The following is a 22,658-nucleotide window of genomic DNA, read 5'->3' as shown; positions in this document are numbered from 1 at the left end:
TGTTTTAGATGAGAAAAAAACAGGTTTCTGCAACTGGTGGCAGCAGAATGAAACACATAAGCATGAGTGGGTTTCTCACATGCAGCAGAAACACTAAGAGCAGGTTCTAAACCGGCTGGTTTTACACCTCAGTTTGTTTACATCTAAACAGCAGAGCAGCCTCGTTATTAAAGGTCTAATCTGAGTCTGTTAATCCTTAGTAATGATCGCTCCACATTCAGTCTTGCTGCTGCTTCAGTCGAGTTCAGGATTTCATAAAATAATCCTGTTTATTGACGCTCACCCACTAAGCTCCATCCACGAACACACAGATTATATAATCTGACTTTGTTTTTCGCTCTATTGATCCAGTGACACGTTCAGATTTATTTAGAGCCGAGGCACAGTTTTAATCCCCCATTTATTTTTGAATTATGTAAGAAAATCACAAAGCAACTGCAGCAGGAGTCTGTGATTTATAAACATAATATCTCATTCCTCTCTCTTTTCACAGAAATAACTGGAAAAAACAAGTTTCCAGGGTGATTACCTTGTCGTAAATTTTTAGATATCTGACATTTGGTTTGAGAAAAAACAGAACAAACAAACAACAAACAAAACAAGAGTCCACAATAAAAAAGCAGCATTAACATCAGAGTTTGATCCTTCTTGTGCACACATGGAAACTTTTAGGCTTGGAAATAAGAGATTTCTTCTTTAAAAATGTAAATATCTACAGTAGGTTTCATGAGAATAGAGTGGAAGCAGTAACTTGATGGTAAACCAGAGCATTTACCACCTGGTCGACCTTCTATGGACCTATGAACACATGGAGGCGCTATAGAGCCACAGATTTAAGGTAAAGGTAATCAGTTATTACTGATCATATGATGTGTGATGAATATTGTTTAGGACATATCTAAATGAGCTCCAGGCTGTTTGTTGGAGCTCCTGCTTGTGATAAACACACAGCAGAATGAAGTCAGCTCCACAAATGAGCAATCTTTAGCGCCTTATCTTGAAATTCAGTCTTTACATCCGTCAAAGTGGGTGAAAACTCTCATTTTTTTCTCGCCACTTGTCCCTTGAACAGCACTTTAAATGCAGCTGATTCCAGAATACTTTGATTAAAAAAATGCAGTGCAATGGAAAGAGAAAGTCTGCCAAATTAAATGTTTATCTTGTGCCTGTTTTTAAAATTTCTGGAGCTGAAATCACCTTTTGATTTGTTATTTTCCATAGAAATATTATCAGTGTGTCTGGAAAGGCTGCAGCTCAGTGGTGAGAAAGTCTCAGCAGAAGTTTATTTAACCACTAGTTCTTGATTGTTGTGTTTGAAACATGCAGTTTTGATGCTGCAACTTCTGAGCAGTTGAGTTTTAACATCACAGATCTGATGCAGCAGATGGATGTAGTCATAGTAGGGAGAAAAACAACATCAGGTAAACTAGTGCTAACCTCCTAAGCTTTGGTTGAGCTGCATTTAAGATTTCTTCTAGCTGTTTGGGATAAGTATAATAATATTATTAAATATAACAATAGGATCACATCTAACATCTGATTATGATATTTCTTATATTTTCTTACTTTAAATAATAAGGATGAAGCAGTGTATGGATGATGGAAGGACAACACCGTTTAGATTAAAACACAAAATTTAGAGTTATTTTTTGAGGTTTTGTTCAAAGTCAGTGACAGCGGTCACTAGACCCTGAGCTACAGAGCAGAAGTTCTGACACCACATGAAGCAGCTCAGATCCTCATTCTGGCTGTTTTAAAGTCAAAGCTTAAATCTAAAGATGACTGGACTTCAGCCATCAGGAGCTCTCAGCTTTGGAATTTTATCTGTCAAAGCACTTTGTCAGTCTCTGTTTTTTATGTTCTACGATCAGCCATTAGTGAAGAACACTGATCATGATGAGGACATGATGGCTCCTGGTGGGATGGATTTATCAGGCAGCAGGTGGACATTTGGCCCTCAAAGTTGATGCTAGAAGCAGCAAAAATGACCAAGATTAAAGATTTAAGCGACTTTGACAATGCGACTGGGTGAGAGGTTCTTAGCCTAGCTTAGCTAGACTGTATTCCCGTTATAAGGGATATACGGGAATACGGTCTAGCCCTCCTCCATTGACACATTTTGACAGGTTTTCAAGCTCCGAGCAGATCAGACCGAACCAATCAGAGCACCAGAGGCGGGAGTTAACGATGCGTCATCTTCAGGGCTGAGTTGGCGACCGCAACAGAGCGAGGTTTCTCTCGTGCGCTTTCCTCTGTTTTGCACGGGCTGAATTTGTCCTTAAAACCTCAACAAGAAGCAGCTCTTAAAGCTTTTCTTTTTAAAAAGGATGTATTTTTAATTCCGGCAGGCTGTACGATAGAATGCGTAATGCTGCCCTCCACTGTTGAAAGGGAGAGCTTAGATTTTCCTCAGGACCCCTGTACGGCGAAGGAAGCTGTTAAAACTACAAAACATCATGGCGGAAAGGCAGTTGTTAGGTCGCTTAGTGATTGCGTCACACATGCGTTACGCTGATTGGCTCTCTCCAATTCAAGCTGTGATCGGTAGTCCTGCCTCTGGGCTAGATTTGGTTCAATGGAGCAGTTCCAGACTGACTTTGTGTGTATTTGTAATACACAATATAAAGGCTGTCTGGTCACCAGGCAAAGAGGTTCTCCTGTGGGTTTTCCTGGTCTGGGTGGTCAGGATCTATCAGAACCGGTCCAAGGAAGGAACAGTAGAGAACCAGAGACAGGATCATGGACGGTCAAGGATCACTGATGTATGTGGGGAGGAAGGCTGGTCCATGTGGTCCGATGCCCAAAATGATCCAAATCCTGTAAAAGAAAAAAAATGGTCCAAAATCTAAAATTTGTCCAATTTGTTCAAAATTTGTCCAAAATGAGGTGAAATCTGTCCCAAATGACTAAAATTTGTCCAAATAACAGCCAAAAATGGTCCACAATGACCCCAAATCATGTGCAAATAGTAGAAAGAAGGTGAAAAAATAATGTTCTCAAGTGCACTATTCTGCTTCTTGCTGCCCACATCAGTGCAAATACACAAAATTAAACTCAAAATGGGTCCATACTGACATAAATCATGCCAACAATTACCCAAAAATAGTCCAAAACTAGACTAAACCTTTCTACAATTCCTAAAATGTGTCTAAGTTATGTCCAAAATGAGAGAAACCTGTCCAACATGACTTAGGTTTACCCAAAATTGATCCAAAATGACAGAAAAGTCTAAAATGACTTAAATATTTCCAAAATAAAGTCATATTTTTGTTTTTAATAACTATAATGTTCCAAAAATTACTCGAAATTTGTCTAAAATTACATAAATCTTGTCAAAAATATTTTTCTAAATGTCCTAAATGACTAAAAATGATCCAAATTTCCTAAAATGTGTCAAAATAAGGTGAAATCCATCAAAAATGACTTACGTTTATCCAAAATCAGCCCAATATAGCTAAAACTTGTCCAAAATGCATGAACAATTGTCCAAAATGACTCCATTCACATGGATGTCTGGATGCTTACCTGGAGAACACATAGAACCAGGATGCATTGTGGGAAGAAAGCAGTGTGATGTTTTGAGAAATGTTCTGCTAGGAATCCTCAGGTCCTCCATCCATGTATATGTTATTTTGACACGTTCCTCCTACCTAAGCATCACTGAAGACCAAGTAGACCCTTATGGTTGAGGAATGGTTTGAGGAGCACAACAACCAGTTTGAGGTGTTGGCTTGACCTCCAAACTCCCCAGATCTCAATCCAACAGAGCATCTATGGGATGTTCTGGACAGAGGAGTCTGATCCATGGAGGCCAAACCTCACAACTTTCAGGATTTGAAGGATCTGCTGCTGACATCTTGGTACCAGATACCACAGCACACCTTCAGGGTCTACAAGAGTCCAGATACCACAGCACACCTTCAGGGTCTGGTGGACTCAGGGTTTGACAGCAAAGGGGGACCAACACAATATTTGGCTGGTGATCATAACGTTCTGCCTGATTGGTGTATAAATGAGTAATGTTACAATATTTTTTTTTAAATGTAAACCGGTTTAAGTGCAATTCATCATTCAAACACCAGAGGACACTGTTGGTATTTTATGAAACCTCCTGAAAACAGCCTGTAAATGCCCCTTAAAAAATGGTAAAATTTATATAGCGCTTTACATGATACGTCACATTCACCCATTCACACACACAGATGGTGGAAGCTGCCATGCAAGGCGCTAACCACGACCCACCAGGAGCAATTAGGGGTTTGGTGTCTTGCTCAGGGACACCTCTACATGAGCTCGACGGGCTGAGAATCAAACCGGCAACCTTTCCGTTACAAGACGGCCACTCTACCCACTGATCCATGCCGCCCCTTTAGAACCCACAGTTAATGCAACACTTTATTACCAAAACAAACTACAGCATCTGCATTATGTCACATTTAGTCGGTCATTAAATGGCTCTTCCTTTGTTATTTTTATGACCCCACTAATAACATTTAAAAGTCCTAAACAATAAAACAAGAACAAGAGCATCTATTCATAGTTTGTTAAAGGGAAAATATTCACTAAAATGTTGATATAACATTAAGGTTTTGTGCTGTCATGCAGATCTTATTGTGTTTTGTGAGATGCATGAGGTGGACAGTGATGTCTGGAACAAACAGCATCACAGGTAGAGTTTAGTACAGTCAAAAACTTCCAGTCTTTAAATGTGCAGCAGCTCACAGAACAATGCAGACGATAGAACATGAAGCAGGCGTGTTCTATTTTCATTTGTTCCTTGTTTCTACTACATTGTGCTTTTTAGACTGTTATAAGGTTTTGGATCAGAGCAACACAGTCTGTTTAGTATGTTTATTGTTTCTCACTGTTAACTTCCCAAACATTACATGAAAAGTATCTAATACGTGAAGAATCTCAGAGGATTGAGGTTCTCTCTCGGCTCCTACACGTTTATTTTTGGGTATTTTCTGCGTCTGACCCACTGAGGTGCAGAGAAACAGACGATGTGATGGAAACTTTCCACCTGAATTTCCCCCCTCTGCTGAAAACACGATCTACATCTACGTCACCTTCTCCAAAGGTGCCTGGTGACGTCACGTGTGTGGCATTTAAGTGTCATAGGAATATATAGTGAAGCTGTAGTTACAGGAACTAACTAAAAACAAGACACCGGAGGGGGGAAGGCAGTAAAAAAAAGAATAATCAGTTTAAACTGTAATTCTAGATTTATGAAAGGATATATATCCACTTAAATATGATTTATTGTCTATAAAAGAAAAAAATCTGTGAAAGATATTGGTCAGAAAAAAGACAAAACATGAGAATAAAAACAGTGACTTATAGAAAAACAGTTACAGATTAATACGATGCATAATGAAAAATAAAATAAAGGAGGATAAAATAAGACTAGAATAGAACTGCACATGATATTTAAATATATTGATACTGGCTCCCTCACATAGTATTGTTAAATATTTTTCATATGTTGTGCTTTCTGAGACTGTGAAATATAATTATTCATGAATTCATATTTTTACATTATATTTATACTGTTTCTTTTACATCTTCTAACCTTTTCAGGATAAATAAAGCATATTTTGATTTAATTTAATTAGTTTTTTGCTGTAACTTCACTAGATCAAGAAATTTTACAGTTTAAGACAACGAGAAAAATTAGTAAAATTACACTTTAAAAAACAATTCATTATTTGAAAGTCCTCAACAAGAGCCACACCTGGTTACACGAGAAGGGTATTGGGTTACACTCCCAGCCGACCCTGCCGGCCAGTGATTTATATTTCCCACCGCCCCTGAAGGCAGCATCAGACGGGAGGTGGAGGATGAAGGTTGGAGAGAGGAGAGGAAAGACAGCCAGACCAGCTAACGCAGACACTCAGCCTGTTTACCGCTAAACAGACGCTGCTTTAGCGGCATTGACGCTACTGAATAAACCCAGTTTGGCCGTTTTCTGTCGGCTAAAGATGTGACTTTCGTCGACTGTGTTTCAAACGGCAGGATGTGTGCCGGTAGCTAGCTCGGTTACCGTGAAGACATAAAGGGCATCTGTGTGTCTTTGAGCTAATCTTCGGATGACAGTTTGGTGTTGGTGAACGGCTAAACCTCCCTTGTTCGGTCGAACCGTTCCGATTCCAGTTAACGGCAACAGAGGAGAGAATAAACCCACCGAAGTGTGAAAATGAAATTCACGGAGCATCTCTCGGCTCACATCACCCCGGAGTGGAGGAAACAGTACATCCAGTATGAGGTAAGTTAGCTCCACATTAACCTTCTAACCACCAGCTAGCTCCAGGCTAACCGGACCGCCGGTGTGAAGGCGGTTATTTCATGTCAGAGGTGTCGGTAGGACATGGCTGACTGTCTCCTACCGTCCTGTCCTCCTATCGACAGGACCAGGGGAGCTGCTTCGGTGTACATGAATGCTAACCAGCCGCTGCTAGCTAGCCAACAGGACTAGCCGGGCTGTGTTTTGTTGCTCTGCAGGTTCCAGAGTCTGTTCTCTGCTCGGAATGTTCAGGAGACAAAAGGACATCTGGCTGAGTCATCATTTATTGAGCTGTTAATCTTGGTGTCCATTAACCCCCATGTGTCCTCAGATAGCTGCTGGACCATCAGGCTGCACGGAAAGGTGCTGATATCTGCAGCCTTTGGTCCGTTAATGCAGTCACAGCTGTTTATCTTTGTCTTCATTGGACTCTAATTGTAAACAGATTCAAAAATAATAATTCCACCTCGGCCTTTTTCATTTTCCTGCCCTGACATTCAGTTCAGGGGTTCCTCTTCACGGTTGGGATTGCAGTGCTACTGTGTATTTTTATACTGCAGAAACCTGAGAGAATAGCAGAACAGCAGTTCTTATATAAGTCTTACAAAACCTATATCTACCTAACCAGGAGTGTAATATATAAAATATATGGTATAGTACATTTATAGTATATTATAGTGCAGGGGTATAGTACATATTTAACGTAATACAGCACAGTAAAGTACACTGTAAAGCTGTAATGCAGCTGCTTTGTGTTTTGGACAAATTCCACTGAGTTATCTTCAATCAACAGAAGATAATTCTACTATGAACTGATTACTGTGAACTGATTACTATGAACTGTAATCAGTTGCAGTAGTTGAAGTAGCATACCAATAGTTGAACTCGTTTGGCTCATCAAGTAAACACTGGACATTATTTTAAACTACTGTAGAGGTTATAGAGAGGCAGCCAGATGTCTGTGAGCTGTAGCAGATCTACCTGACCAGTTGGAATAACAAGTGCAGACATTTAACTCTGCACAGCTCATTTTTCTCCAACAGTTCCAAGCACTGGAGGTTCAGAACACAACGATTAGGTTTATAAGCTTACAGTCTGCTTCCGCTAGCTTATATCTGACTGCAGAGCTTGGAACTATAACGCTGTTTAGATGTTCATTTGCTGAAGGAAACTTTCTCTGGACTCAATGCAAAACATATTTCAACATTTGCTCGTGACACAGGGAAAATGCAAAAACAATAATTTTTATTGCCGATTATTTTCTCAGTGAACTGATTGATTGTGTTGTCTATAAAATGTCAAAATGGTGAAAAATGTTTGTTCCAAAGCCTGAGACGATGTCCTCAACCATCTGCTTTTGTCCATAACTCAAAGACGTTCTGTTTACTGATACAGAGGAGGAAATAATCCAGAAAATGTGCTAATTTAAGAAGATGAAATTAGATCATTTTGACTTTGTCTCTTGAAAAAGTTACTCAAGCTGATGAATCAACTGTCAAAACAAATGGTAAATAATTTATTAGTTGAGTTTGTCATAATAATAGTTTCTGGTTATTTTGCAGGATCAATATAAATGGCTAATATCATTTGTCTGCAGGTCACATATACATAAAGTCAGATAATTAAGCAAACTAAATAAAACTGGCAGTAAAGTCACATTTCTTTCAAACAGCAGCACTCTATTCATAAACGAGACATGAACGTCATGTGATGGCACGCAGCGTGGGAACATCTCAGAACACAGAAGGATTCCAGCATTAGCACTATCTAAGGACAATAACATGAAACGTTGTGCAAAAAAATGTATGATGCATGTTAAAAGAGCATTTCCTATTTCAGTGACAGAAGGATCGCACAGATGTTGACTAAATTGTCAAAAGTCGTATTTCCCGTCCAATTTTCCCGTCCAGCTTTTGATTGGACAAGAGAGAGTCAGCAGAGCTTCTGAAAGTTTCTGATGTCCACATTTGAAATACATACAGTTCACAAAAATGATGGTTGATTTTTTGTGAATGTTCTTAAGATAATATTAGAAATTTTACTGATATATATATGGAATCACTTTAGATATTTTGAGTCATTTTTTGAAAATATTCTCAAGAATTTTCTTGTCAAATTTGGAGTTTTTTTAAAAAAAATGAAACTTTTAAGGAATTATTGGAATTTTCTTCCTGAAGGTTTTGTAAATTTTTAGAAATTTGGGGGATTTTTTTGCTAAATTTTTGGATTTTTTTCAGACGGTAAACAGTATTTTTTGGTGCCTGTAACTGAGGACAACAGGACGGTTAGTTAAGTTTGATTCCAGCTACTTAGCTGGGAGGATCTCGTGCAAATGTTTTGGCAAATTGGCCAAATTTAGGACCGCACAAAATGCATGCATCTGTTTTTACTTACAGACGATATTTAGTCGAGTGCACAGGTTGGTTTGCAGAACAATCGGACACATTAGCCAAATAGCATTTTAAAGTTTTTCTCTTAAGTCTGTGCAAAGATTTAACTTTAGAAATAGTTTTCTGATGATTGACTGAGTGATTGTTTGAGCTCTGGAGATCCATTTAGATTCATTAATATGACGTCATCCAGTTTAAAGTGTGAAGCTTCTCTACGGTTTTGGACGATCAAGCATGGATCATTTTAATGAAGAAACTCTGCTTTTAGATGTGTGTTGTCACGTCTCTGTGGGATTATACCACGGTGTCCAACATGAGGCCCGTGGTCCAAAAGTGGTCCTCCAGAGGGTCCAATCCGGTCCTCAAAGTGTAAAAATTCCAGAGAAGACATTAACTGCAGATTTTAAATTAGTAAAACTATAAATTTAAAATCATTTCTAGACCATGAAAAGTTGTTTGATCATAAAGTGAAATGTTAGATTGTTCATTGTTCTTTTGTCATTTTATGTCTAATTTTTTGAATATTTTGTTGTTTTTTTGTCTGGCTTTTGTCGTTTTATGTTTGTTTTTGTCTTGCTTGTGTTTTTTGTCTTCTTTTTGTCATGTTGTTTGTTGCGTTATTCGACTGTTTTTGTAGTTTTGTGTTTGTTTTTTGTCTCACTTGTGTTGTTAGTCTACTTTTTTGTTGTTTTGTTTCCCGCTTTTTTTTGTTTTGGCCTTGTGTCATTTTTTTGGCCACTTTTTTGTTGTTTGTCCATTTTTTTTCATCGCTTTGTGGCTTTTTTGTCTAATTTTTTGTCTCTTCCTTGTTTTGTTTTGCATCGTTTGTCTCGTGTTTTGTCGTTTTGCGTCTGATGTAATATTTTCTCTTGTTTTTGTTGTTTTTTTTAATCTGGCTTTTGTCATATTGATCATAAAGTAAAATACTTTTTCATTCAGCTCCAGGTGACTAAATGTTGTGTTCCTTTGTAGACACTCTGTGATCTGGAAGTTGTGATGTGGAAATGATAAACTGAGGATGAATGCTGATGAAACTGAACTTCTTTATCTTTAGAAATTTCAGGTTGTTCATGATGTTTAGTAAAAAGATAATTCCTTAAATGTGAACTCTTTTGCACTACACCAAAGGAAGCATTAGGAGTTGTCGTTATTACCTCGGCCAAGGAGGTTATGTGACACCCGGCGTCCGTCCGTCCGTCCGTCTGTCTGTTAGCAAGATAACTCAAAAACGCCTGGGCAGATTCAGATGAAATTTTGAGGGGATGTAGACTATGGTTAGAGGAAGAGCTGATTTAATTTTGGTGGCAATCCGGAAAGGATCCTGGATTCTGGATCACTTTGAATTTTTTCGTATGTTTTAGTATGTGGTCCAAAATATGACAAAAACATCATAGGTTAGTATGTCGTTCAACACATTGGAGCAAGGTGTCCAGATAGCTCAACTGGTTAAGAAGGTGATTCATAAACAGAACTGTGTCAGAGACGCAGGTTCAATTCCAGCTCATGATCCTTTACTGCATGGGTTTCCTGTTTTCCTCTCTCCCTGTTTATTAATTAAGAATGGAATAACATTTTTCATGAAGATATATGTCTTATGTTTCCATGAAAATACAATACAATACTTCAATTTCTAAATCGTACATAAATGTATGTGAATACAATTTTCCATGGGAATGTCAATATCCTTGGCGGAGGTCTGCGCTCTCTGAGTCATAGTTTGATATTTTGTCCAAAACGTAACTGAAACGTCATAGTTTAGTATGTCGTCCAAAATTTCAGTAAAATGTCATATTTTCGTATGTTGTCCAAAATGTGACAAAAACTTCATAGTTTTTTAGTATGTTACCCAAATGTCACCAAAAACGTCATAGTTTAGTATGTCATCCAAAATGTTCTAAATCGTACATAAACGTATGTGAATACAATGTTCCATGGGAATGTCAATATCCTTGGCGGAGGTCTGCACTCTCTGAGTCATAGTTTGATATTTTGTCCAAAACGTAACTGAAACGTCATAGTTTAGTATGTCGTCCAAAATTTCAGTAAAATGTCATATTTTCGTATGTTGTCCAAAATGTGACAAAAACTTCATAGTTTTTTAGTATGTTACCCAAATGTCACCAAAAACGTCATAGTTTAGTATGTCATCCAAAATGTTCTAAATCGTACATAAACGTATGTGAATACAATGTTCCATGGGAATGTCAATGTCCTTGGCGGAGGTCTGCACTCTCTGAGTCATAGTTTGATATTTTGTCCAAAACGTAACTGAAACGTCATAGTTTAGTATGTCGTCCAAAATTTCAGTAAAATGTCATATTTTCGTATGTTGTCCAAAATGTGACAAAAACTTCATAGTTTTTTAGTATGTTACCCAAATGTCACCAAAAACGTCATAGTTTAGTATGTCATCCAAAATGTTCTAAATCGTACATAAACGTATGTGAATACAATGTTCCATGGGAATGTCAATGTCCTTGGCGGAGGTCTGCGCTCTCTGAGTGCTTTTCTAGTTTATAGGTTGTTATCCTGTGGTTTTACTGGTCCGGTCCACTGGAGATCAGACTGGACTGGATGTGGAACCTGGACTAAGATGACCTTCAACATGAGCAGGAATTAAAACGTGACTGATCATCACATCTGTTTGTGCTTTAGATTTCACAATAACTGTGGAGTTCCTCCTGAGCTGCACGGTTTTATAGATCATGCACTTTTGAATTTAAGTTTTAAGTGGGAACACAACAAGTATTTACTTTATCCCTGCGCCGATGCATTTATTTGAGCGTTTTGTTAGTCTGCATGAACACGAGGACTCATCATGTCCCGCCATGATGTTCTGCTAATTGACAGTTCATCATGATAATGTATCAAGAAGCAAAGCAATGTGATGAATAAAGCAGCAGAAAACAGACTGCAGGCTAGAAAATAGGGCTGCACAACTGGATATTTAGTGTTATCTGTGCTATATATTGTTATACTAGAAAAGCACTCAGAGAGCACAGACCTTCGCCAAGGATATTGACATTCCCACAGAGAGGAAAACAGGAAACCCATGCAGTAAAGGATCATGAGCTGGAATTGAACCTGCGTCTCTGACACAGTTCTGTTTATGAATCACCTTCTGAACCAGTTGAGCTATCTGGACACCTTGCTCCAATCTGTTGGACGACATACTAACCTATGATGTTTTTGTCATATTTTGGACCACATACTAAAACATACAAAAAAATTCAAAGTGATCCAGAATCCAGGATCCTTTCCGGATTGCCACCAAAATTAAATCAGCTCTTCCTCTTACCATAGTCTACATCCCCTCAAAATTTCATCTGAATCTGCCCAGGCGTTTTTGAGTTATCTTGCTAACAGACAGACAGACGGACGGACGGACGCCGGGTGTCACATAACCTCCTTGGTGGAGGTAATAAAGAAAAGCAGTTGCTGGAGGATTTCAATCTTGCATTTTTTCAGGCAGAGAACACGGTATTTTGAATGTTTTTGGATTTTAAGCTTGTTTTTTTGTTTATTTAAAAAACTGATGGTATCTTTTATCATCAGCTGCAGCCCAGATATACGCTCAGAATAATTGTGTTTTCGTTGATTACACGACTGAGGAAGTGGTTCGGGTGATGTTCTTCTCAGTGTTGCTGATGCCTACTGAATCTTCAGGAGTCGGTTTCTTTCTGCTCCTGCAGGGTTTGAACACAGACCAGATGGAGTTTGTTGTTCCAGCTGTAGATGTGGCTCTGAGCCCAGTTAGCTTTAGTCCTGTGAAGATGTTTGACCCGGGTTAGCGAGGTTTACGGATCCACGCTGACTGGGGCTGTTCCTTGCTCGTCGTGTTTTCTCGTTGCAGCTGTGTTTGGGTCGGACGCCCTCCATGATGGTTCGATACACAGAAGCCTGAGCTGTGACCTTTTGTTTCCATGCTGGGACTTTACTGCTCCGTATTGACATTCCAACATTGTGTAACAACGTTTCTCCCAGTTTTATCTGCAGAAATGTGTGATATTGTGACTCAGTACACACTAAAGGACAGAGTCAGACCCTGCTGACTCGCTGTTTAATGTGTGATGGAAGGAGCTTTATTTGACCTGCTGGATTCTTAACGTGATGACCAGACAGGAGCTGTAAGGGCAGAAATGGATGGTCATTGGTGTGACTCAACAGACTCATTGACTGTCTGAACGCCCTGTTGGATGACTACAGGACTGCTCAGAGTCTGGGATGCTTTATTTAAATCAGACCAACAAAGCACGAAGAAAAAGCAGAAGTTGTGTGCCCAAAAATATCTTACAGTTTTCCAGAACCTCAAGTGACATTTTTCATTGCATGCAAAAGCTTTTCATATTTAAGAACCCGTAACAAACATGTTAAATTAGTAGTTGCTTAATCATTGCATGCTGAGGATAAAGATCCACATGCATCAGATGCACACCAGGGTTTTTTAAATAAAGATTTTTTTAGGTGGTGGAGATGAAATTGGTGAATTGAGATGCAACAATTCTACAATTCTACAGTTTCATTTAGCAGACGCTTTTGTCCAAAGCGACGTACAACACAAACAAGAATTCAGACATCAGGAAAAACCTGCAGTAAGTGCAAAAAGTGCTTCAAGTGCGATTGGTCAAAGGTGTTGCCATCAAGTTGCAGAAGAAGTGCCAACTGCCACCCCCCCAACCCTTTTTTTTTTCAACTTTGCCAGCGCTAAATAAGTGCTGGGTTTTGGACCACCTGACTTATTCTACCCCTAAGGTGGAGTCAGATTAAGTGCCTAGGTGTTCTCTGAACAATTGAGTCTTCAATTGTCTCTTAAAAGTATAAAGGGACTCAGCAGAACGCACAGAGTTTGGTAGATTGTTCCACCATTTGGGAACAACAGAGGAGAAGAGTCTGGCTAGAGATATGGAGCCATGCTGGGCTGGAAGCACCAGGCGTCTCTAACATGCAGAGCAAAGTGGGCGTGAAGGGGAGTAGACCTGGATCAGGGAATCCAGGTAGGCTGGGGCTGTTCTTGTAAATGTTTTGTAAGCCAGGAGGAGAGTTTTGAATTTGATTCTGGCTGCAACTGGAAGCCAGTGAAGGGAGATGAACAGGGGAGTGACATGAGCTCTTTTGGGCTGGTTGAAGGTCATCTGTAGAGGTTTGACTGTACATGCAGGGAGACCTGCCAGAAGAGAGTGGCAGTAGTCAATGTGTGACATCACAAGAGCCTGAACCAGAAATTGTGTAGACAGATTTTTTATGTGTTTAATGTGCTCTTATCACTAAGCACTTGATCCTTTTATCAAAGGTGTAGTCTAAACATCATATCGCCCACAAAAATACTGATTGACCACTTTACCTTCGGTAGACTGATGTCTTTTGGAGCTTATATCATTTAATTTTAGCTTCATGGACGTTCCCTTCACAGATGAACAGCAGTAGAATAACTCCACTCTGCAGTGAGCAGCAGCACCTCTTTGTGACGTCCCTTCCTTATGCTACTGGCCTGGGGTGGTTTTCCTTCTCGTACAAATAAGGCCCTATGTTTTTTTTTTTCAGTCAGCACAAAGCTACAGTCGAGTAGGACGTCTGTTTGCAGCAGCAGGGTGGAAGCTCCGAGCCACAGCATGCCGAGTTCATGGGAAGTTAGTTTGCTGATGGTGGCTGGTTTCAGGTGGAGTGAGGGACAGAGACGCTGACAGCAAAATAAGGGAAATTCAACAATCATCTCTTTTTCAGCCCTAGTCAGCGGACGTCGAGAGAAGAGCTTTAAAATGCTCACTTCATTAAAGGCTTTTCCTTTTTTCTTACTAACCAGTGTGGGATTATTTTAGTAAAAATAAGAACGGTAGTTAATGTGAAATTCCCTTCAAGGATTAATATCTTAATCAGCATCACTGTACTGAGCTGATCTATATTTTACCATTTTTTGTACTTGATACAACAGAAAGATATTACATTTTTGGCAGTAAATGAGGGTAAATGGTTAGAATACATGATGGCTGTGGCTTTACTTCCTGCTGTGTGGTCAGTGCTGGGAAATGCAGATGTTTGGTAAAGAAGTGTGTGAATTATTGTGCATTTCATCCACTCATGCTGTGGGTCTGTGGTTACATATGTGGTGTAAGCTTGCTCTGTTGTGTCTTAAAGGTGAAGTCTGTCTTTATGGAGACACAGTGCTGATATTTGGCTGGTTAGGATATTTCTGTATGCACAACCAGTCAAAGGTTTGGACACGCCCTCTCATTCAGTTGTTTTAATTTAATTATTTTCTCCATTGTAGATTAACACTGAAGACATCAAAACTATAAAAGAATACATATGGAATTATGTTGTAAACTAAAAAGTGTCAATTTTCAATGTAGAAAATAATAGAAATAGACAAAAACATTGAATGTGAAGGTGTGTCCAGACTTTGACTGGTAGTGTGGTTATCATTTTCCATCTTTACTGCCCCTCTTGCTCCTACTACATTTGTGTTTTTGTCCCCATTTGCAGTCAGGGAACAAACAAACCATGGATTTTTTGTTTTTGAGTGCACATATACAGTCATGGAAAAAATTATGAGACCACTCCTGTCATCAGAAACAATGGTTCTGAATCAGTACTAACTCCTGGTGGATCATGGGCCTAAAACAGACAGAAAAGAAAACATGGAATCATAAAAGCTGTTTCTGGCAGAACAATGCCATAGCTGCTGATGATTGGTTATTATCAAGAAAACCATGGACAATGTCTGATATCAGCTCTGAAATAAACTCTTATCAGCTGTTTTTGTTATTGTTATTATATTTGTCCAAATAAATGGACCTTTCGTGGTACCTGCCATTGAAATGAACAAGAAATTGGAAAAAAAAAAAAAAGTGTGGTCTAATATTTTTTCCATGACTGTATGGCCAGCTAGTGAACTGCGAGGAGATCTTTACTGACTTGGAGAAGAAGTGACTTCATCTAGTTTCCGTAGGGCTGATGTTGACTTTAAAATCGGACAGCAGAAGCACATGTTTCTATCTGTGCTACGGTGTTTAAGCGTTGGTCTGCCACTCAGACGGTTGCATTTCCTCTTGAGTAGACGTCAGGAAAACGTAGGGCCTCCTGTAGATGTTTTTTAAGGCAGTGACTTTGCACTTTTTCCAGAACGTAGCGGCGAGTTCCAGATTAGGCCGTAGCACCGTGTTGTACAGCATAGACTTTCTGCAGAAATGAGGACATGTTAATGTGTTTAAATGATGGAGCATCTCATTGTTCAGTCTTGGTGAATGCACCGTTGCAGTGCGAACAGTCTGCGCTTTCACAGATTTTGGGCTGCATGTGGCTGAACCCCGCAGACTTTTCCAGATGACGAAGCTAATGTCACACAAATTCTCTGGACTGTTGCAGAAATGTTGAAAGCAATGTAATTTCTGTCAATCTGCAGCAAAGTAAAAACATCTGTATGTCCTGATCAGAAGACCTGACACCGTTGTCTTATCTAAGCACCAGTCGATATTACGGCAGCAAACAGAGACTTGATGAGACTGGACCGTTATCAGCCAACAACAGCAGCTAAATGACATCCAGAAGCTTTGCTGCTTTGACCTGATTATGGTTCTGGCTCTAGAATCACTTACAGATAAACATTTTTATCAGTAAATATGCTGCTTTTAGTGGACAGCACGAAAAGTTAGGAGACAAACCAAATAATAACAAAGCCAGTCAGTGTATATAAATGCATGTGCTTAGTAACAGTCGACTTAGTATTCATTATTAATGCTGCATTTCATTAACAGTTAATACTGAGTCGTTGTTAGGACTGAGTTAATTACTTTTCTTGTTAGTGTAAGAAAAACACATTAAGAAAAGGAAGGAGGGAAGGCAACAGTAAAATCTCACACAATCATGAAAAACGATCATAAATAGTCTGTTTAAAAGCAGGACTGACCTGGAAGGTGTACGACAGGTTAAATCTTACATCATCCAGCCAAAAGAACAAAAGTCCAGGTTAATGCAGCTCTGCTGTGAGATCAGCTGAACTTTGAACGACTGACAACAGAGAAGGTCGGGTCAAATATTGTCAAAAAACATCTATACAAGACACACATGTGTATTTGATCTGCTGTACAGTCTAAAAAATGGGAAAAGGCAAACTTTAAGAGAGCTGTTAGATCAGAGAGTCAAACTCATCTTACTCCAGGTTCCTCATTCAGTCCAGTCTGATCTTCAGTAAAACCAGTAAAATCACAGCATAGTAACCTGTAAATAACCACAACTCCTAATGGTTCCTTTGTTTTAGTGCAAAAATGTTCACATTTAAGGAATTATCTTTTTACTAAACATCATGAACAACCTGACATTTCTGAAGAAAAATAAATTCAGTTTCCTCAGCATTCATCCTCAGTTTATCATTTCCACATCACAACTTCCAGATCACAGAGTGTCTACAAAGGAACACAACATTTAGTCACCTGGACCTGAACCATGGAGGATTTTACTGCATGATCAATACGACAAAAGTCAAACAAAAAACAACAAAAACAAAATAAACAATGACAAATGTAAAAAACAAAGCGACAAAATAATAGAGTAACAATACAAGCGAGAAAAAAATCAAAGAAAACAACAAAAACATGAGACAAATGACGAAAGTCAGACAAAAAAAGACAAAACGACAAAAGGAAGACAAAATATTACAAAAACATTCGACAAAGTTACAAAGCAAAATGGATGCAAACGACAAAAAAATCACAACAAAGGAAAAAACAATAAAAATATACACAATAAAACACACGCAAGACAAAAAGGAAACAAAATGACACACAAAACAATGACTAATACCAAAAAGGAAACAGAAAATAACTAAAACATGAGACGAAAGTCAGACAAAATATTACAAAAATGACACACAAAACAAAAGAGTTATAGTTTTACTAATTTACAATCTGCAGTTAATGTCTTCTCTGGAATTTTTGCACTTTGAGGGCCGGATTGGACCCTCTGGAGGACCACTTTTGGACCACGGGCCTCATGTTGGACACCCCTGTGTTAGTGATAAAGAAAAAATATATGTGTTATCTCATGCAACATCTAAAGAAAATGTAGTTCTGTTGGAAAGTAAACTCAGTCTAACAGTAAACTCAGTCTAACAGTAAACTCAGTCTAACAGTAAACTCAGTATAAATATAAACTCAGTCTAACTATAAACTCAGTCTAACAGTAAACTCAGTATAAATATAAACTCAGTCTAACAGTAAACTCAGTATAAATATAAACTCAGTCTAACAGTAAACTCAGTCTAACTGTAAACTCAGTCTAACTATAAACTCAGTCTAACAGTAAACTCAGTATAAATATAAACTCAGTCTAACAGTAAACTCAGTCTAACAGTAAACTCAGTCTAACTGTAAACTCAGTCTAACTATAAACTCAGTCTAACTATAAACTCAGTCTAACTGTAAACTCAGTCTAACAGTAAACTCAGTCTAACTGTAAACTCAGTCTAACAGTAAACTCAGTATAAATATAAACTCAGTCTAACAGTAAACTCAGTATAAATATAAACTCAGTCTAACAGTAAACTCAGTATAAATATAAACTCAGTCTAACAGTAAACTCAGTCTAACAGTAAACTCAGGCTAACAGTAAACTCAGTATAAATATAAACTCAGTCTAATAGTAAACTCAGTCTAACAGTAAACTCAGTCTGTTCCTTGAACCAACAGTTGGATGAACTCTGGCCTTTCAACACATGATGGATAACTTACTAACAGTGAACTAAGGTCGTCTAAAATGCGTGATCTTGGCTCCTGCCATTCACACCTGACAGAGGCTTTTTGTTTTGCCCGGTTAATATGAAACCATACCTTCACAGGTGACTGATGAACGTCTGACAGCTGGTCAATGCGACACGGTCTCATGATATTTGCTTACTTGGTGACAGTGGAGCTGCATTCAGTGGATTGTTGGAGAGTCGAGGACAGAAAGCAAATCCATCGCTTGTGTCTCCAAGTTTGGACACGTAAAACCTTCAGTTCTTGGCTGTGTTTGGAGGACTTCTCAGCATGGGGTAGGACTTATCAGCCTGTTAGGACATATTTAGTCTTGAATTGACTTCAGACGAGGCGGCCTGGCTTTTGTCTCTCTGAGCGCTCCAGACCAGTTGTCGGCCCTTGGTAACGCTTCTTTCAGCGGAATATAGTCATGGAAGACAGCTGCTGATTGTGCTGGTCTCTTGATCTGATTAGGTGGGAAGCAAAGGATAATGGATAGAAGAAGAGAAGGGACTGGAAAGAGAGGAGGGACAAAAGCAGATGGAAATAAAGATGGAACGATGTGAACAAAAGATAAAGGTCATTACAGACAGAGGGTTGTGACTTCTACATAATTAGACTGAAGAACGTGTCCATAGAAGGAAGCTGAGAATGATGTAGGGATTAAAAGAGAGAAGAACAGAGAATCTGACATTTCTAAAGGCTTCATAATCCTCATTCAAACTCTAATTAAACCTTTTTGTCTAAGACCAGAGGGAAACCTGTAGAGAGCAAGAAAAAGCTTAACATGAGAATACTGAGAAGGAGAAGAAACGAGTGGAAAAGAAAACTGATGGCATTACCTAGCACCTGACTGGTATTAGAACAGGAGAGTCAAACTCATTCTAGTTCAGGTTCCACATTCAGTGCAGTTTGATCCCAAGAGAGCAGTAAAATCACAGCATAATAACCTGTAAATAAACACATTTAATCACAGCTATCTGGAACTAAACAATATAGTATTTGACTTTATGATCAAAACGACAAAGTCAGACAAAAAGACCCCCCCCCAACACACACACACACACACACACACACACACACACACACACACACACACACACACACACAAAAAACAGTATAACTGTGTATAACTGTTAGTATATAAGTATTGCTTACCATTCCCAGACCACTAGACAGGTCATATCAGTTATTTCATAGTGGGATATGCTACACAAACCAACAAAAATGACAAAAAAAATTACAGAAAAATACACAAATGATACAAACGAGACAAAAAATGACTAAAGCAAGAAAAAACAACAAAATAATAGACTAACAACAGAAGTGAAACAAAAAGGAAACCCAAAACAACAAAAACGAGACAAAATATTACAAAACGAGACACAAAACAATACTTTTGTTGTTTGATATGCTGTGAACCAGTTGTTAAAGAAAATGGGCAATAAGTCGTTGGTTTTAACAGATGTTTGTGTGCCGCCGGACTCATTATTCTGATAAATCCATATGTTAGACAGACTTCATGTATGAAAGTTCACAGACGCAACAACAACAAGTACAGATGAGTAAAAAACTAAAGGAAACCCAACATGGAGTCTCAGTCAGGTGTTTGGTCGCCATGTTCACATTGATGCTCCAGTTCTGTAGAACTGCTGATGATTGAACACCACGTGTCCAAAGGATGTTCCCTCATTTGGTGTTTGATGTGTTGAATGCTGTCTTACATATTTTTTTATATTCTCCCCTCATTGTTCAGTAAGACTGAGACTTGGTGACTCCATAGCATGTGATTTAAATCATTTTTATCACCCCATTCAGTGACCTATAGCGCTCTGTTCATGGAGGTGTTGTCAGATCATTCCCATTAGAAGTGTTTCATCATAGGGGAAAGATTATTTAGCTGCCAAATCCCGTTTGACTCACAAAATTCTGAGTCTCCACTCTATGGGAAAATCAAAATTTGTGTTGTTTCCAGTGCAGAAATGAATGCAAAGTTAATTAATCCTGAATTTTTAGGACATATTTGATAGTAACTGAACAGATCCTTTTTCCTTTTCACATAGTTTTTGTGGCATGAAATAATCAAATTAAAAGCACAAGCCAACATGAAGTAAAATCACTCCTTGACTTTCTGAAAAACATCACAACTGGTGTCTGGTTTGCAGAAAAGCTGCTGCAGTTTTTCATCAGAGCCCTGAGGCATCCTCTGCATTTGACCCATTTGACTTTTAGGCTCAGTGTGAAGCCTCAGAGCCGAGCTATTCCTAATAGTTGGCATCCATGTGTTGGACTGGGAACAAGGACAGAACCCTGAAGGTTCCTCACACAGGCTCTGGGAGAACATGCACACAGAAACAGGAACATGCTAACCACTGATCCGCTACAAAGGAAACCATAAATAAAGCATAGCTGGAAGGAGACAGATAAAGGTTAAATATTTGATGTGTCTGTGATAAGCATAGAACTAATTTTACATTCCACTGCTCTGAACTTTTGCAGACTCAGAGCTGCTGCAGAAGTGTTAATGGCACAGTTTTTTTTATTGTTCTACCAAACAGATTTTATTCCATCTGACTGCACTTTGCCTCCACTGAAGCATGATTTTTTTTTTTTTTTTAGATTTTCATCCAAATATTATTTATATTTACCACATACAGAGCAGCAACAATTTTCCAGTCCACAGAAAAATAAACAGCAGCTGCAATAATTCAAGTAAAATGCTAAATGTGACTGAGCTCCAGCTTCACAAATATCAGACTTTTCTGCCTCATGTTAGTTCAGAATCTTTTAGACTGTTGACTGGACCAAACAAGTAATTGTGTCGCTGAAAATAATCATTAGTTTTAACTCAAGTGTAGCGAGATTATCTGTTTTGTAGGGCGTTTAAGCTCCGATAGCACCTCAGGTAAAGGTCAGAACAGTTTAGTGCTTTATCAGAAAGATGTAAAATTGAAAACAACACCAGAAACTGTGGAAAAATCAATAATATCACTAACCATACTAAATTAATTTAAAGTCCATCTTCCGTCATTGACTTAACCCTTAAAAACGCATCTCTTTTAATCAGAATGGATTATTTTTTCCACTGAAATGTGCAGATCTATAAAGTGTCGACTCACCCCTCCACTACTGGCTCTAACTTGAACACAGATCTTCTAAAACACTGTAAAACTACTCTAGAAAAATGCTGAACAATGATGTTGACTGCTTATTTTGCTCACAAAATACCCTTTCATCTAGGGCTGGTCCAAATAGCAGTTTCTGAGCAGGGCTTGTAATTCCAGGATATTATTCAATATTATTCATTTATTTGTTTATAGAATGGAACTATCTGTAAAACAAATGTAAACAAGAGACGTAGTACAATGAAACGGTGACATGGGCTTATAAGAATGGATTTCAGTAGCCTACCTACACTCTCTTCGTGTTATGTGCCAGGAAGATGAGCATATCTACATATTCGGGCAACAGTGAACTCCTGGTTTTGTTAACAATGTACCCAGCCTTCAAGAAAATGTGCTCCGACGGGGTGGAAGTGGCCAGAACACTCAGGCAGTATTTGGCTGCTAATGCCAGTTTAGGATAGTGGTCCGTTTAGGATGGGGAGGGGGGACAATATTCAGATATTCGGGTCCAGCCCTGCTATTATCAAGATAAAAAACTTGATTTTCACTGGATGTGGCCTTTAAGATACTTCAATATTAAATAATGACACTACATTTAATGATGGCTCCACAGTTGAAAACCCCACAGACATGGGTCTTCTGACAGGCGTTCCTGACGAATATCCGAATATTCGGCTCGTTGGCCGGAGGGGGTCGTGAAGCGCATTTTCAAGAACTTTGATCTTGCTTCTTTCTTGTCATGGTCTTCATCATCGGAGTGTGGATATCCCCATCTTCATCTTTGGTCTTCTGTTTACTACCATGGGCAAAGTGAAGCGTGAAGTAAGGGTTGGTAGGTCCATGTGATAGAGTTGGAGGTGGTGGATCTGAGTATTTGGATCTCACAATTAATATTTGGATACCACCACAATGATGAATATTCAGATATTCACCCTACTGATGACACGACTACCAAGTTGATCATGGATCTTTGGCCTCAGGTGTTCTGGTACCAGGTACACTTGTGAGCCACCTTCTGCTCCAACATGGTCTTCTTTATGACCTACAACAAGCTCAGAAGTCCAATAACAAAGCACCGCTTGGGTTTAGATTAGGCCGTTTCTCCCAGTCAGCCCCCTCCAAGTTTCCCAAT

The 22,658-nt window shown here is 38.8% G+C and overlaps 1 protein-coding gene across 1 annotated transcript in view; it reads left to right on the top strand.

Annotated features, from left to right (window-relative positions):
* The first annotated feature begins 5,804 nt into the window (after positions 1 to 5,804).
* LOC110958020 (xenotropic and polytropic retrovirus receptor 1 homolog) overlaps positions 5,805 to 22,658 on the top strand; it is a 72,055-nt gene continuing 55,201 nt past the window's right edge. The window contains exon 1 of the mRNA XM_051952911.1: positions 5,805 to 6,265. Coding sequence (XP_051808871.1) covers positions 6,197 to 6,265 — 69 coding nt within the window. The 5' untranslated portion in view covers positions 5,805 to 6,196. The remainder of the gene's footprint in view (positions 6,266 to 22,658) is intronic.

The sequence above is a fragment of the Acanthochromis polyacanthus genome, chromosome 9 (genome assembly GCF_021347895.1).
Source record: "Acanthochromis polyacanthus isolate Apoly-LR-REF ecotype Palm Island chromosome 9, KAUST_Apoly_ChrSc, whole genome shotgun sequence".
NCBI lineage: Eukaryota > Metazoa > Chordata > Actinopteri > Pomacentridae > Acanthochromis > Acanthochromis polyacanthus.
Note: the sequence above shows the minus strand (reverse complement) of the source record. Positions and strands in the feature narration are given on the sequence as shown.